Raw genomic sequence first — 17,433 nt, 5'->3', positions numbered from 1 at the left:
TGTCCCTGACTGACACATCTCAGGTGACATAACCCAACACTTGGGCTGGGTTTTGGTCAGTCCTGTGCAAGGATGCACTATATTCCTCTGAAGACCGGTCATTCATGTATTTTGAGGGTCCAGCATGGGTGAAACCAGCCCTTTGGTGCTCTGGGAGGGGAGAGAGTGTCAGTTGTTCTGAGGTACTTCATTAGATGGGCTGATAATGGCATTTATCCTGTCAGTGCTTGTCCTTCCTTTGTGCGCTTCAAAGGACTGTTAAACTGGAAATGCGTACCACTATAATGTCACCCCCAGCCTGCTCACCCAACTCTCTCCATCAGAACAAACCTAGTCCTCCCCTGTTGCTGATGAGTCCTTCCAAAGCCTTATTCTTGAGGTTAGGAGTCATCCATCTGGCCGCTGCTTATTCACAGCCCATTTATTCCAGTGGCACTCTAGGCTTGGAGCTATTTAGCTCCTTTTACTCCTTAGTGTTTACACTTCAGTTGCCTAAGAGCAACAGTCCATCTCATAATCCTTTTATAACCCCCATATCCCTGCTCTGTATGCGTGAGCCAGTCGGAGCTCGTTTGGAGATACCTGGTATTGAACTTGGTCAGAACCTCCCTGCTGCGTTGCAGGAGTCACATTCGGGTCGATTCCTGTGCAGCAGGCTACGGGTTGGAGCCTGTGTTTGCAAACATGGCCAATCTTGTCTTCAGCTTCTCACATTAAGTTGCTTAAATTCAATTTTTGAAACAACTCAGGCTTTCGGTACTTGAAAGCACTTGAAAAAGTCTTCAAATGGTTTAGAGCTTGGTCCTTCTACTGGTTTCTGGCTGTATCCCCTAAAGGCACCATTTCACCTGGAAGCTAAATTGGTTTGGAAAAGCTCTGAGTCTGAAGGACTAGTGCTGACTCTCAAAAGTAAAGTGCACACAGACAAAAACAGAGGATTTCTGTAAGTATTTATTAGTGTAAGGGGTTTGGGGGTTAATTATGGCATAATTGAACATGGGGAAATTATATTGAATTAACTGATATGTGGGGCTGCTGCCTTCTGTTTTGAAAAAAAAAAGCAGAATTACTGAACAGCCTGGTGCAGATTTTGTTCTTGATGGAGATAGCTCCTCACATGATTTACTTTAACCTTAGAGGATGAGTTTTATACCTGCACTCAAACTTGGGATGTGTACATGCTGAAAAAGAAGCTGTTTTTATACTCCATCTCTACAACCACTTACAGAAAAGGTGTGCCACTGATCAAAGCACGATGATGGTGTGGGACCACATTCTGTCCTGCAAGGGCTTTACGTACCCCTTCCTATGCGATAGGCCTGCAGGGGAAGGGGTGGTGGTTTGCTGGCGAGACATGGGAAGGAAGGATGCATGCAGGGAAGATGGTGAGAAACTGAGACTGAGTGAAGGCTGTGAGAGAGATTTCAATTGAGAAAGTGCCTCCTTTGACCAAAGAGAGCGGCTCTCTGGCATGTAGGAAGATCTATGTCTGGGGACCCAACTCCTGGGAGGGATGTGACAATACAAGGTGTTGGACTGTGCCAAGTTCCACTCTAGTCTTTGCCTCTGTCCCGCTGATGGAGGCTTTGCTCCCATCTACCTGCTTGGAAAAATGACCTGGAGCACTAGCAGGTATGTAGTGAGCCTATGCAAAGCAGAAGGAGAAATAAGCAAATAATTTAATTTTTCCTTGATTTCCTCAGCCAAAAGCTTGGATTCTTCTGCTGCCTTAAAAAAAAAAAAAAATTTGGGATCACTGACAGCTGGTATCAGACTCCAGAACCACTCCCCCCAGGAGGGTCATGGGGGTTTCTCCCCATGCTATGACATTTCCCTTCAGCTGCCCTGGTTTGCACAGTGCAAGTGCCCGAATATCTGCAGGACTGAGAACTTGGCTCCACAGGTTCACATGAGTCATCCACCCTGCAAAACCATTGGAGAAGGTCCCAAGAAGAGTGTCTCTCTCTTTCCCAAGGACAAGCGTCCCTCCAGCCTGGCTCACATACCCCTTCTGGATACTCTTTCCTTTACCAGCTGCTCCGTTGAGCCATAAATTTGCCATTCCAGACTGGGAGGCCCATGCCACACAGTAGTGCGACCAATCTTGTGCCTTGTGGTGCAGGGGGAAGCTGATGAAATGGTCTCCAATCCACAATCCCACGTCTGTGCCCACGGTCATCACTAGCTCCTTATCCCTCTCCTGCGTGGAGTAGGAAAGAACAGTCTGGCTGCCAGCGCGCTGGGCTTTTGCCCAGAAACATAAAGTGAAGGCTTGGAGAGACATATCATGGAGGGGATGGACGTCCACAAAACTCTCAATGTTTTCCGCAGGGAAGTAGAAAGCTGGAAAAGTGCTGGATTGAATATCTGAAAGAACCAAAAAGCCAGCTGTTACATTTCCTGCTGTGCTTATAAATCAGCCCAAATCCTGAAGGATGCACCCATAGGAACAGGCAGGGCTGCGGCAGGCTTAGCTGTCTTGAGCTGCCGTTACTGGCATGTGTTGTCCCAACAGGGAAGGGGCTTGGAATGATGAAAAGCTTAGCTCCCTTACCCAATTGTTTAGGAAAATCAATTTTTTCCTGCCCTCTCTTCCTCTTTTCTCATCTTGTGTAAAATAGAGATGATGATGATTTATTCTAGGGGAATTGTGAACTTAAATCCCTTACTCTTTGTAAAAAATGTGCTTACATGTTGCAGGAGAAAGCTGAAGTAGCTAGATTAGGGCTAGTTCTAATTATGCTGTTGTTGAAGAATTTTCCTCAGCAGGCCTAGATGTGGGACAAAATTCTATCTGCACGTATCGGTAGCAAACCTGTTAATGATTTAGGCCATAAAGGACACCAGGACATGGGCTCTTCATCCTCGGAAGGTAAGCTGGACTCGAGAATAGATGTCTGTTTCTTTACCTATGTGGCTCACTTCATTCAGCAACTCCTTCTTCATGTCTTGGAGCTGCAGCTGGATTTGTTCCAGTCTGAGGTTGAATTCTTCTGGATGGCATTGTTCTAGAGCAATCAGAGAGCTAAATTTACAGAAAGCCAGGAGCTGCACGTGGTAGGTTTTCTGCTTTCTAGTTTGTAGAAGGTTTGGGGAAAACCTTTTTTAAAAAATGCAGCATCCAACCTCCACACGGTGCCTGGCCAACCAGCCATGCCAGAGCTGTTTCTACGTGTTCGTGTGTGGCACCCATATGGATGCAGACACCCCTGAACCCAGTATTCTTGTGTGGTGCCACCTAGCACCCCTTACCTTGGGAGATCCACGTGAGCAGATCAAAACAAGGGGCTGGCACACAACCTACAGCCGCCACTGCACCATCAGAAGCAAGATGTGTTGGCAGGGGACGAAGAGGCACATGGGCCACGTCCACCTGATGTGCAGGGACACTGCTGCTCCTGGGAAAGGTAATCTCCACCATGCCAACCTTACGTGATTTGCAACTTGACTCCTTCCACGTAGGTTCCTTGCCCCTCCCAGGGAAAGCTTGAGTCCTGCCTGCTGGCTCCCGTTACCTTGGGTGAGTTTGGCTCTGAAGGAGGACTCCACCACCCGCCCGTTGAGCGGCTGAGCATGCCGGTAGTCGTTGCGCAGCGTCCTGTTTTGCCAGTCCAGCAAGGTGTTCTCCAGGAGGCTGATCTGTGAGCGATGCAGGCTTGTTACGGAGGGCAACGGGAACAACAGATCTGCCTAGAAGCGCAGTGCAGATCCTGCAGCTCAGGATTAAACCTAGCAATTTGTTATAGAGGGACCCACGGGGTCTCTTGCTGAGCATAAGCAAGGGAAAGGAACAGAAGATGGGGCCTCTTATCAGCTAATTTATGATAAAGGTATTTTGCTTGAAGGAAGTTTTTAACATCTGCCTGATGGCATGTGTGGATGGAGAGTTTGCTGCTTTCTCACAAGTGCCTAGTAGCCTTCCCCCTGCCAAAAAGAGTATTTCTTTTTCAAATGAGAACGTGCTGTGATCCTTTGCTACTGTAGTCTCCGCTTTATCTTGTTTTTCTAGGAGAAAATGTTTCTGATGCTTCTTTTCGTTAAGGAAGATGAACCACTCTGCAAGACTCGGCAGTAAGCTTGTTTCACTTGTGTTATTTTTTCCTTCCTAAAGCCTTTGTCCTGACGAGGCAGGCAGAGAGTAGAGAAGGGGGTCCTGCCACGTGATGGTATTCGACTGCTGGGACGTGCGGGGTTATTGCCCAGCGCTCCTGGGCACTGCACAAGACCCTCTGTGATGACAAACCCTCTCCTGTCACGCAGCCAAAACTCACAGCAGGCCACTCCCGAAATGATCCCTTCGAGCGGCACAATGTAAGTGTAGACAAGAAAAAACCTGAAATACCCTTCTAAAAATGCACCAGTTATTCTGTCATTATTTTAATGTTATGAATGGCTCTTTTTATGTTGTGGGTTTTTATGTTGGTTTTTTATGTTGTTGGGTTTTTTCTGGACTTTCTTGCAGTAGTTTCTGCCTTGTCAATTCTCATTGGTCTCTTCCTTTTTAGTGCTTCAGTATGGTTGGGCTTAACTGAGCACAGAGCTTTCTTATCACTCACCAGCCCTCAGGTAAGCTGCTGCTATACAAAACTGACCCTTGCTGTGATGTCACCTCACTGCATCATTACAGCCACCTGTCGTTCCAGTTGCTTAGGGGTCTATCCCAAAAGCCCTATATGAGAAATGCCCTGTTAGCTCCTCTGTTCCCCAAATCACTGGAGGACAGAAAAGGAAACTTGCATAGAAAGATGAAGCGTGGATGAAGTTCTGTGTCCGGTAAACAGCTATCACGTACCTGTGTGTGTGACAGGACAATCGGAGAATGAAAGATGGTCCAGATCACACTCTCGGAGCAAGGTGGGGTTGTTAGGGAGCCCTGGTACCTGTAGAAGTGCGAGAGGTTTTCTGGCAGCATGGCTTGGACATCCAGAGAAAGCAGCTTCGTTGATTGACCTCAAAAGGAAACAGGCAAAATTAACAATTAACGGGGAACAAAGAGAGAGGTGAGAGTGGTGTTAGAGCTGGTGTTGGCAAATCACTTTGCCCAGAGCACTGGTATATTAGACCTTTGGCAGCACTGGATGAAGACGGAGGGGAGTGGATGCTCCTTTTGGTGGCTCTATGGTTTGTCATTCAGAGACACTTGGGGTCCTGGGGGTGGGCAACTGCACCCCAGTGCTCTGCCAGTAGCCGTTCATGCTCCCAGGACGCAGAGTGTATGAGTGCAGCAGAGCTCCTGCTATCTGGGCAGGATGGTAGGAAGGTGTGGTTTGATGGTGCTGCAGCGTGCTGCGCAGACCTACCAGGACCACATTTGTTGGTGCCTTCAGCACCTTCCACACCACCCTGCTGTGTGGGCTGCGTGGGCAGGGTTGCGTGAAGTTGTGCATGGCTGAAGATGTTTGGCCACGTGGCTGCAAGCAAAGCAGCAGCAAAATATCTGTTTGCAGAGCCAGTGCAGATGTACGGGTTTTGAGAATATCGCGGATGGAGAAAGGCATTCCCAGGTCTTACCTGCAAACCTGATTTTGGCCAGTTTGGAAATGAATTCACTGTAGTAGGTATTCTCGAAGTGCCCATCCTAAACACAGCATAGGAACTTGAACAAAAGGTTAGTGACCTGCCTATAGTACTAATCGGCTTGGGGCACTAATTGATGAACTGGGAGACAAAGAGAACAAATACTATCGCAGATCTCGGGATGGGCTGGACAATCCTAGGCACGATAAGGGATGTATGCATAGATCTCGGGTAGAATAGTGAACTAAAAGGATCCTTTTTCACCACTTCTAAATCCAGACAAAGTCAAGTGGTCCCATTTGCAAATCAGAGCAAGGCCTTGAGGTACAGCAGGGAAAACCCAGCTGCCACACCTGATAACCCATCTCTGCTGCTTCAGGGGCAGATTTTTCTGGGGCTCCCAAGCTGTATTGGCTGGCATTGTGTGACCCACAGATGGTATAAGGGAAGAATGGTCCTGCTGCAGCACAGCTTCCTCAAACCGGTGGCAGCCATCATCTCTGAGGACACACGTGCAAACCTAGCACAGGCTGCTTGTGCCTGGGCTGCGATTACGGTATAAACAATGATCACAGACTGGCCTTGCTCAGCAGCCTGGGCATCAAACCTACCGCATACAAGAAGGCAAGCACAGCCAGTCCGTTTGGTTTGTCTTTGGCTTCTTCGAAGCTTGAGTAGTCAGCAGAGTTGTAATGGACAATGTGCAGCTGTCAGGAGAGAGACAGGGTCATTAAGCAAAGAAGTGATAAACAGCTTCCTTGGTGCTTTAGAGGACCTCATACAGACTGAAGGGAGAGTCACCATCCCACCTCCTGCTGCTTGTTCCCCACAGCACAGCCAAATAGACCTTTAGTTTAATAGGTTTGTGATGAATGTGGAGGAATAATTCCATCTTTGAACAATAGTAGTGCTTTTCTCAGAGTCTTCTGTGCCAGCACCAATCAGGGTCAGCCCTTGCATTGCACCAGCCACCTGCACTTAGGGCAGCCCTGTTTCTCCCATTTGCCTCTGTATTGCTTCTTGAAGGCTTTGTGGGCTGCAGCTTCCCATTTCCCATTTTCCAGGCTTGCAATGCACCCTCCCTCCAGCCCGTTCACTTGTGCTCCATTCACAAGTACCTCTGCGAAGTATCTCATCCCGTCTATGGTGTGTTCGGAGCCGCTGGTCTCCAGGTCCAGGCCACCCCAGTGCAGATGCATCTGTACAGCTGTGTAGAGGGCTGGGAGCCCTCTGGAGATGTGCATGGTGGGTGGCAAATCAATCTGAACTGAAAAAACAGCATTGGAGACAGCAATGGGTACAGCCATGCCCGTTCTTGTAGCTATGCTTGCAGTGCCTAGAGCTGTCGGCCAGTAACACCCTCTCTGAAATAAGCTGGTGCAGTCGTGTTCAGGGAAGCAACTCCAGTAGGCAAGGAAAACCACTGAAGCTTAAAGCTAGGTGTGCTTAAAATCGTTCCTGACCTCAGGCATATAAGCATCACAGACCACACCAGGCACAAAGATCACTGGGCACTAGCTGCATCTTCAGACTGCTTTTTTTTTTTTTTTTTTTTTCCTTTCGCATCTGAGCAGCTCTGGGTTTTTCCTTAGGCACTAATAAAGGCGCTTTAATGCTCATCTCTCTCACAGCACATCACATCTTGCAGGGCTCTGCAGATTTGTTAACTACTTTATTTCCAAGGAAGAAAAGGGGGATATAAATCAACAAAGTGACTGGCCTCATCTAACCTGTCGTCATAATTTCCAGTATTCTGAACTCTGCATCTTCTAGAAGCAGGCACGCTGGGCCAGAGCCCTGTACGTTTGAAAAGCCTGTGTTAATGCTTGAGGGATTTGTAGAGACAAATTCTTTGCTTCTCCTTGCCAAAGAGTATTCACAAGAAGACTGTGAACCATAGTCTTCCTGCTAATGTCCTGCCACAAATCATTTATTATGTTAATAAATATGCCAGCCAGAGGAGTGAAAATGGAGAATTGCCTCATTGCAATGAAAGCCCAGAGTATGTTATAAATAATAGAAACTATCCTTGCAAAATGCATATATGATTCTTTTGTCATGGTTTGGGTTTGTGAGAAGTCTTTTGTTTGTAAACTGTTTACAGACAGATGAGATGAAAACACATTTCCGTGTACTATCCTAAAGAGTCTCGAGTGGGGAAAACCCCAACCATCTACTTCACTTTTTACATGAGATCCTTGTTGACTGCCTTCCATAATTAAGGTTATTTACCTCAAATACCTCCCTACAGTTTCTGCTTTCTGTAAAACACAGCCAGAGAATTGCATTCTGAGTTTATGAGAGGCTTAAGTCTTCTGCAAGATATTCTACGCAAATACTTTACTGAAAGCATGAAGGTAGGTAACAGCCCTACGAAGCAGTATGAAGTGTGACTGCTCAGAGCTGGAAGTGCCTTACTCCTACTTAGCCCTAGGTTTGCCTGGCAGTGGAAAAGCAGCTGGGATTCTGCAGCGTGAATCTGAGTGCATCTGCGCCTTTTCCTAGCATTTCTGCGCAAGTCCAAAGGCCAAATGCAAAAGGCTTCATTATCCTAAGGTTATCTGTATGTGTCTGCACAGATGTGGTAGATGGGTGCAGATTCCTTGTGCAGACACTCTGCACTACCCCAAATAGACTTTATCAGGTAGGATTTAGCCTGGTAATTAAACAACTAGAGAGAAAGTGGAGCTGGTTTCTAGCTGAGACACTTGGTCTTCAGCTCCTGAGAGCCTGTACCGAGAGTCCTGCTCATAAGTCCATCTCCTGCCCCTGCCAGATCTGCTGAATGTTTTCTGATGTGGCTCAGAATATTTTCTTTGAGAGATGTTGCTTTCCCAGTAGGAAAACCCAGCCTCGCTTCAGACAAGCTGTGAATAAGGAGAGTCATTTTGCCTTTGTGCTTTTTTAAAATGCCCTGCACCAGAGAATTATTGTTTGGCTGTTAACAAAAGAATAGGAAAATACACACGTGCAGTCAGAGATAGGAAAGCTAAACCTGCGGGAATTAATTTGTAGGCGGTCGAGGTAGCAATGCTGACATGAGAGCTTCTGGCTGCGTGTTGAGCTTGCGTGGGCAACAAACAGGACAACTTATTAATACGATTTTTAGAAATATGATCGCTACAGTCTTTCTCTGAAGGCAGTATGGCTCTCATCACTTCATTTCCATGCTCTCACTCCATGCTTCTCTCTCTGATACAGAGAGGAAGAAAGGTGTGTCGTGTGGGATCACAGAGCTACCAGCTTTATGTTCCAAATACTCCTTCCCTCCCCACTGCAGCTATTAGAAAATTCTCTCATTGCTCATCTGTAGTCCAAAAGCATTATCTCAACAGCTGAGGAATTATTGAGACAATGAATTACAGACTGCAGCAGGGGAATCCAGGACCTCCTAAACTATAAACCCTGTCCTGAGATAGCGTGGTCAAAGGCTTTTAACCCGTGCTGTGCCTCAACTTCCCTTCCTGAGACCTGGAATATCAATCCTCTGAAGGGAGGGATTCTCCTCTGTGTTGTACTTTGTGTAACTTACATCTGACCAAACGTCAGATGCAAACCTGCTACTGAACTACAGGTTCCTCTTTTTCGGTAGGTGATGAGGAGGATCCTCCCAGTCTTACCAGAGTGGCCGTTGTTGGTCATTGTGAAATCCCCTTGCAAAGGGCCATCGTAACCGCTCAGCTCCAGCTGCAGCAGCTGGGGGTTGTACCTCACTTTTTTCCTCTGGATGTCGACCGGAGATTGGTGCTTGCCAGCGCAGTCTGCAAAGTGCTTTCCCCAGTGCTCTTCATCCAGCTCTCCTTCTGTGTGGAGGAGAAGCAAACCGGGTTATTAGGACATGGCGAGAACTGCTGTTAGCTCAGGAGTCAGAAAACTCTCCTCGTTTGCCAGAGGGCATGCCAATCTAGTGATTATAACCCCAGGAGCTGCAGCAATAAAAGGTTGCTCTGCCTTCCCTGGAGTGCAAATACACGTTATTCTGTCTGCAGGACAACCGCGCGGCAAAATAGGAAACCTGCATTGCAGTAATAGCTCACGGGTCGCTGGAGACTGAGCCTCCACGGCAAGAGAAGCAGTGTTTATATAGAAACGGGGATTTAAATGGATCTCAAAGGTGTGGAATGAGGTTCTTGAGCAGTGGGAGAGGGAACAGGACCAGGGCATCAGGTGGGAAGTCTCTGCTTAGGGCAGCAAGTTTGCTATTTTTAATCTAAGGAGAGAGCTAACAAAAGAAGAATAGGTGTGAGGTGGTTTTAAAAAAAATGAAACTTTGGTATGTTTTCTGGGACAGGAGTGGTCTGGGGTGGCTTTGATGTCCTGGGTGTGTTTTTCATTAACAAAACCCACCCCTCTCCTGAGCACAGTGCTGTGCCTCTTCCTGCCTCCCCCCTTTTTACACACAAAAATAACAACAAAGTGATTTCATTGCTTTGGTGAGACAGGTTCTGGTGTGGAATAGGACTTGGGTGCCCCGATTTCAGGATTTGATTGATTGCTTTGAGCTCTTGATGCCACTTCAGCCCCCAGGCCTAATAGCCCTTAAAGCTATCACTAGGTGTTAATACCAGCTCCTCCTGGTCCCTGTCGCTAGCTCAGACACAAATGTTTGATGTGGGACTACGAAGGCCCTGCCTTCACCTGCATGTGCTCTGCAAGTATTTGATGCTAAAAACCTCCCGTGGCCACCTATGGAGGAAGCAAAGGCATAGGAGAGCTGGCTGGATGCTAACCCTTTTGCCAATGGCTCCGAGCCTCTTAGCCCTAATTTGAATCTTTCCTGCAGAGGTCTGGGTGCTGCTGAAACTATTAACAGATGCTTAAGCCTTCAAGGCTCTTTGCTTTCTCCGTACTGCTATATTTAGGACTTGAAGGATAAATAGAAATTTTGATGCCATCTCTGCCATGGCTGTGGCTGACAATCAGTATGGAAGCCTTTTCTTCGTCACCCCAGAACTGCAATGTATTGATCAATAGATCAATTTTCTGTCTGAGACAAACAGCTCGAGCTAAGGAATAACCACCGTGTGACTGTTGAACTCAAATCCTGCAGTGATGGTTTGGAAGGAGAGGAAATGGTTTTAAAGAGGAAATGGTTCAAAGCTACTTCATCATTTTCCTAATTTTCAAATTATTATAATTACAGCCACACCTGGGGACTTGTTACTATTTGCCAATTCTTTTCTTTTTATTTCATGTAAGCAATGTCAGTTTGCAGGTATTTGTTTCCTGACACTGATTGAGTATGAGGGGCTTAGGAGATGGAGACAGGCTGGCCAAAAGAAAATCTTCTGCAAACAGCTCAGTGTCCTAATTGCAATGTTGCATCTATTCAACAATATCCTTTTTTTTAATCTTGATTCTCAGCCCCGTGAAGATCATAAAAGGACCACCATGTACTTCAACGAGCTCTGCGAACAGCCACGTGAAACAAGTGAAAATCAGATAAAATTTCACAAAATATATAAATCCATAACTAAGCATTTCTTAGTGATCTGTACTGCATGGGATATGACAAGAAAATAACGAGCAGGCAGTATTTAAAGCTTTTCCTTCCAGGATCATCCAAAGGGCAGCTTTTATTCTAACACATTGTAAAGATTTTCTCCATTGTTTGAAGCTCATTGATCTGGCAGCTCTGACAATGTGTCCGAACCACACAAGGGAGTTAAAAGGGGTGACATTGAAGAGAATCACTTTCAAGACACACAGGCATCAGTAAAGTGGAATAAATTAGCTGCTCTGTGGAGATCTTTCACTAATGGAATGAGAGTCGAGCTGAGTGCTGCTTTTGCAGCACAGAAAGGATGAGAGCATCTCTAGCAGCCTGGCAGTCAGTAGCAATCCCAAAGCAGCCTTGTTTTTCGTTACCTTTGTAGGTCCAGTGCACGAGGTGAGAGCAGCTCAGGTGCACCAGCAGCAGGAGGAACAAGCCAGCCGCGCCCCGCATGCCTCTCGCTGTATCTGTAGTGGGAACCAAGGTGGAGAGCGCATTTCTTTAAAAACCCTCAGGAAGCGTAAATACCCATTTACTCCAGGTCTGGCCCTTCCATTCCGCCTTTCTCCTCACCCATCCAAAAAAAACAGCAGCAAACAATGCCACTGAGATATTTCATTTGGACACTCAGCTTTAACTGCTAAAGGCACTTTATTGATCCTCTGAACCAAGTGGCCCGTAAAACGGAACAGGTTTCCTCCGACGGCCAAAGCGGACGGTCGCTGTCCGACCCCGGCTGCTGCACCCTCTCTGCCTGATTTTTCCTTACTGCTTTGTAAGCAAATAAACCTAACACAGATCTCAAAACACTGGCCTGAGGTGGCCAGCTGTTCCCTCCTTACACGGAGGAAGGAGCCAAGGCAGAAGGCATTTAAGGGACTGGTTTTCAAAAGCCTCAAGTATTCACTCTTATCAGAACTCAAAATTGCAGACGCTCAGCTCCTTTGAAAATCCGACTTCTGAGGCCAGATTTAAAAGCGCTCCACGCCCACAAACCCAGTATTTAAAAGTATTTTGCTTTCAACACCTTTCCTACTCACTGAAAGCAAGCAGTTTTGAGAGTGAGAGGTTTGCAACCTCTGGAGACTTCAGAGCTCTGAAAAAGTATTTAGACTGTTGAAAGATACAGGCACGATACAAGATGCTGAAACCCTGATTATTTTTTTTTTTTAAACATACAGGCATTCAAATAAAACCTTGGAGGTATCAGATGTCTAAATGCTCTTGTGGACTTCAGCAGCTGCTCTGTATACCCTCAGAAACTCGATTTTCTTAAAATTGCGTTCCAAACAAGTAATTGCCCGAGGTCCGGTAATCAGCATACCAGGGAACGGGCCGTGGATCTTTTGCCTGCCTTTTTGTATCCTTTTATTGGGCAGATGTCATTCCCTTTCAAAAGCCTTCTCCTCCCCCAAGAATGACCCACTACCGACAGCCCTTTCTGCCCAGCAGTGCCTCCCAACCCATAAACCCAGGGTTTCAGAACAAAAGGGGAGCAGAAATTTCCGCAGGAATAGGGTTTTCACCCGCTGCTGAGAAGAGCTGCAGCTTCTACCGCATGCAGTAGAGCTTCGCTGTCGATGTTAGGTGACGGGCAGCAGTATTAAACACTTGCAAGAAAGCTCGCATCAGTGAAATCTCAGCACTTCTGTTGGCAGTATCCCACTTGCAATATTTACAATTCTTATTTTCAGCAGTAAGGGCCATAATAACAGCAATTCAGTACCAGGAGCCATAGGTAAGCTACAGGTTTCATGTGAACTGAGGTTTCGACTGCGCTGAAGAGCAGAAGCAGGTTTTTTATTCAAGATCTTATTCTTTGCAAGTCAATTGTTAGCATTAACAGGCCTTTCCTGGCTTGCTGGTTGGTGCAGTGCATATTTAATCTTTGGGAACTGCTGTAATATTGAGTTGATTAGCCAAATGTGTCTTTTTCCCTCTCTCCCCTAAAGAAATCATGTCTTCTGACAGCTGCACTGAGCTGTGGAAGGACTAAACTAACCAAACATGCCCCGCAATGCCCTTCGTAATCCTTGTGTATCCAGTTGGGTAAATAGGCTTTGAAATTAGCTGAGAGGGAAATTTTGGGGGTTTATACCTGGTTACACTCCAGGATTCCACACAGCAGCACATGAGGGTGTGAATAAGAGTCAAGAAGAGGAGGTCACCTCCGCACTAAGGCATCCCTCCTGTCACCCTGCCCACGCGCACCAGGAGTGTTTAAACGGGTGTCACTTAGGGACAAGCTGTTTCTCTTGCCTGCGCCTTATCGATCAGCCAACACAGTCTGCACAGAGGATTTGAAATGAAGCCCATTCGGGAAGGTACTGGTGCCAGGAAACTGGAGATGACAGCGAATTAATTTTTAAAGGAGCTTTTGCAACCTGCTGCAGTTGTGACATTTCGCTTGACATCAGCGGGAGCTGTGCGTGCTCAGCACATCCAAAAACCACATCTCTGTTAGCTCAGGTTACCTTCTCCCAAATTAATGGCTACTCTGGAAGACAGCAAGCTGGGGAGAGGATTTCCTAAGGGCACTGAATGAATTTGTTTTGGAGTTATGACAGAACAGTAATTTTAATTAAACTCTTTAAATATATTTGAATATTAAACTTCTCACTACAAGCTGAATAATATGGAAGGAGTCTTTCTCCGGTATGAAGTATTGCACATGTCAACAGTCGCTTACTGGTTCTTGGAGCTATGGCTTTTTAAAGTGTATATGGTATTAAAGCTGGCTGGCTCGCAGCTTGTCTTTGTCAGCCATCTAGTTTTTTACCTCGATGTAATTGCTAGAGAGAGGTACGGACGTAGTGCCTAGGAACTCCAGCTGTCACGCCAGGACTGTGCTTGAAGTAAACTGGTGTTTTACAGGTGAAGAAAATTGTAGGTCTAATTGGAATCATCTCTGCACCCAAATTTAGCCAGTGGGAAAATCTAATGTCAGGTATCTCAGCCATGAATATTCTTGGCATGATTTCTTCACACAGGCAGGCTGCTTTCACACAGACGCAGACTTCAGCCTCCCCGCTCCCGCCCCGACGACAGTAGGAAATAAGCCTTTTATCCCACATCACTGGCTTCCATGCATTTCACTTTTATCATCTCTGCACTTTTCCCTGACTCTTTGCCATTTCTAAAAATCCTGCTTCTCCCAGGCTGTTCCTTCTGTCCGTGCTGGCCTAAAGCTCAGCTCAGGTCTGACTTTCAGATCCGTTCTGAGTACTGGCAGCCACAATAAAACCCCGACACCTCAGAACTCGAAAGGGTTAACTCCTTTCCCTCTGAATCAGCTGGAATGTCATCAGCAGTTGCAGTATGAGCTGCATCCCTCCCAAGCCCAGCAGATATTTGACCAGGAACAGGCTATTTGATGTGAGACGGACAGATTGCCTTCAGTCAGGCTATCGGGGCTTTCCTGAGCGAGTCTAAAACCTCCTCAACTTGAGCTCTCTCTGCTGAAGTCACGCCAGATGAATAAAAGTATTCAGAGCCTACACGAGTTTTCTGAAAGACAAAAGGCAGCTAGTGCTGGTGGGCCCAAACCCACGTGTAAAGCTGGCGATAGCTGTGCGGATTGAAACACCAGATCCTTTTATTCAACAATTCCTGCCATGTTCTTACATCTTCCTTCCAAAACTGGCCCTGGCTTCTTTGAAATTTTGCCCATGCTTTTTGGTTTTTTTTTTTTCCTTTTTGCCCCCGGCTTTCAACTACATACAGAGATGACAGAAGTGAGAGGCAGAAAAGCGCTAGAATTCCTTTCTCCAGTTCACACAATCCCTTTAGGCCTCCTTCCTCTTACATATTTTGATGTACTTGGCTAAATTCACCTTCTACCGACACAAATTCAGATACATTTGTTGATCCTATTGAAGCCTTGTGATAGAAATGGGCTTTGAGGCAGCCAGAGATCGGCACTGGGGGTTTACACCAGCGTTCCTGAAAGCAGGATTTGCCCATTTTAAAGCGGAGAGGTTTCCTCTGCAAATTCCATTTCACGGTCAAACAGATCTCAGCATTAGCGACCTGCAGTTCCTTGTCAATCTAAACTTTCTTTTGCTCAGTTTCAGCCAGTTACTCTTAGTTATAGCTCTAGCCCTTGGATTATCTTAAAACAGTTTTCCCTCTCTAATGTTCACATCACTTCTGGGTCGCTATCACCTCATCGTGCCACCAGCACGAGCAGCCTTTCACTCACCATTCCCCCAAGGTGGCGAAAAGGACAATGTGTTGCTATAAAAAGAAGAGAATATCTTCAAATAATCCCTCTTAATTTTCATTTTCAGGAAGTGTAATTACAGTTCATGTAATGTCTCTATAGGTCTCCTCTACAGATTTTGCTCAAAGCGACTTCATGTTCTGGATCCCTGCTTGAGACTTTTGGGGGAAAAAAAAAAAAAAGTGAAGGGAGGATTAGGAGAGGGGAGGTCAATCTTTGCTCTGTGTTTAGTGTGAGGTATACAGAAATGTGGCCTGAGTGTGGGGATTGAAGGAATGCTGTCAAGAACCAGCCTGGGAGAAATTTTTCTATCATACCAGTGCTCTGCGCTGTAGATTGGACGGTGGTGTGATAAAGAAGGAATAATTCAGTGACAGGACAGCTTGGCAGCCTGTCCAAGTACCTGTCCAGCTTCTCAGAAACGGTGTTATTAATATTTTATATGTATCTGTGCCTCCTTCCATAAAAATATTCATTTTGCCTCTGATCTCCCAGTGTAATAACATGCAGAGGAAGCACAGTTGCTGCTCAGTCTCTCTGAAAATCAATATTAGCGGTGCATAAACACAGGAGAAGATGCCAAGCCCCTTAACAAACAAGCACTCTTCACAGAACAAATAATGGCTCTGGAAACGTGGCTGTTGCCCACTGCTGGGTAAGCGCTTTTCCTTCATTTCAGCTGCATTCTGTGTTGAGCAGCTGTGACATCCAGTGGCCAAACACAATACAGTTGGGTTTGGTACTGAGCTCTTCATACGCGGTAACAATAACAGAGCCCTTCCACTGCGCTTTCCATCTTCAAAAGCTGTATAAACAGTAATTCGTTAACCCTTACCCAGCGCAGTGGGGCAGATGAACGTAGTGACCCTAAAAGTAGACATGAGAAGGGGAAATTGCTCTCCAACCTCTCCTGAGAGATGCGGGATCGGAAAGGTGCAGCTCATTCAGCATCTCATGAGGCGGTCACACCTGCGGGAAGGGTTGTGCTCTTTTTTCCTAGAGCAGGAGAGTCCACGGTTAGGGTCTGGGGAAAGCTGTATGAGAGGACATAGCAGGATCAGAGCTGGTTTGGAAGAGATGCTTCGTCAGGGGCCTGGCCAGAGGGAAAGGCTTCTGCAGCGATTTTCTGAAGATGTCAGAGGAGTTTGTGGATAGATGTGGAAGGCAGGGAAGGGAGTGCAAACATGGCTTTGGATTAAGAAATACAGTGGTGGAATCAAAGAAATGTGACTGTAATCAGATCCCAGTAGTTAACTGGGATCCCTGTTGTGACAGGTAAATTGGAAAATACAGAAAACAAGATGACAAATCAGTGGAAAAGAGGAGCTGGGTTTCACCCATGGAGCAGGGAATCCCAGACTGACGCTAGCAAACAAAGAAAGAAAGAAATGGACCAGAGATGGGTTCTCACAGGCCCATGCTAATGGGGAGGAATAGTGGGTACAAAGTCTTTGACAGGGGTTTAATCACAGCATGTGGTGCATCTGCTGCATTTCAGACTTTGCTCAACTCTTTGCTGTGCTTGAGGTTCGCGCTGAGGGAGCTGAGCAGGGACAGAGCGTATTTGCTGACAGCCTACGGGAGGCAGTTTTCAGTGTTATAGGTGCAATTACTCCATATCCACTAGCGTATAAGATCCAGGAAGGCATGTAAAAGTGAGGTGTCTAGGTATGAGTTTGCCACCTTAAGCTTCCTTTCTAGCCCTGTGGAGAAACAGCCTTGATACAGACGCTGTGTTTTATATGAGTATCTTTGGGCTCAATCCAGACATGCCTGCTTCCTTCTGATTATACAAGCAGACTGGCATGACTCAGAGATCCAAACTACGGACAGATGCATCCAGTTTCAGAGATCAAGAAACCAGTCCCCACTTTCCGCAAGTCGGCTGTGCCCCGGTGTTTGCTCGCTCGACCTGCAGTGTGGTGTTTTTTTTTTTTTTTTTGCTGCAGGCAAGGTCCATGCAGGGACATTCAGCAAGATCACAAGTGCCCACAGCCCCTCCTCTCCCAGCAGCTCATCACCACTGCGCTCTGCCTGTGCAGGAGCGGGGAAGGCGGTGTGAGAGAAAAGTGATTCCCATGAGAATGAGGTCGATTTTTAAGGCAGGACAACAACATGAAGGAAATTTAAATCCTGTCTGTGCTGTACCTGTTCTGTGGCAAGAGAATCCTGCTGGATAACCCTTGTGCTTTACATAAGT

General features: G+C 46.5%; 1 protein-coding gene across 1 annotated transcript; it reads right to left on the bottom strand.

Annotated features, from left to right (window-relative positions):
- Positions 1 to 1,482: 1,482 nt before the first annotated feature.
- CA6 (carbonic anhydrase 6) lies at positions 1,483 to 11,464 on the bottom strand. The gene is made up of 9 exons (XM_010125496.2): positions 11,386 to 11,464; positions 9,138 to 9,320; positions 6,636 to 6,784; positions 6,129 to 6,224; positions 5,512 to 5,578; positions 4,793 to 4,950; positions 3,516 to 3,639; positions 2,910 to 3,008; positions 1,483 to 2,367 (listed from the first exon to the last, which is right to left on the bottom strand). The coding sequence occupies exons 1-9, from the start codon at positions 11,462 to 11,464 to the stop codon at positions 1,754 to 1,756; spliced, it is 1,569 nt and encodes a 522-aa protein (XP_010123798.2). The 3' UTR covers positions 1,483 to 1,753.
- Between the last annotated feature and the right edge of the window lie 5,969 nt (positions 11,465 to 17,433).

This window comes from Chlamydotis macqueenii, chromosome 21, assembly GCF_036417535.1.
Source record: "Chlamydotis macqueenii isolate bChlMac1 chromosome 21, bChlMac1.mat, whole genome shotgun sequence".
NCBI lineage: Eukaryota > Metazoa > Chordata > Aves > Otidiformes > Otididae > Chlamydotis > Chlamydotis macqueenii.
Note: the sequence above shows the minus strand (reverse complement) of the source record. Positions and strands in the feature narration are given on the sequence as shown.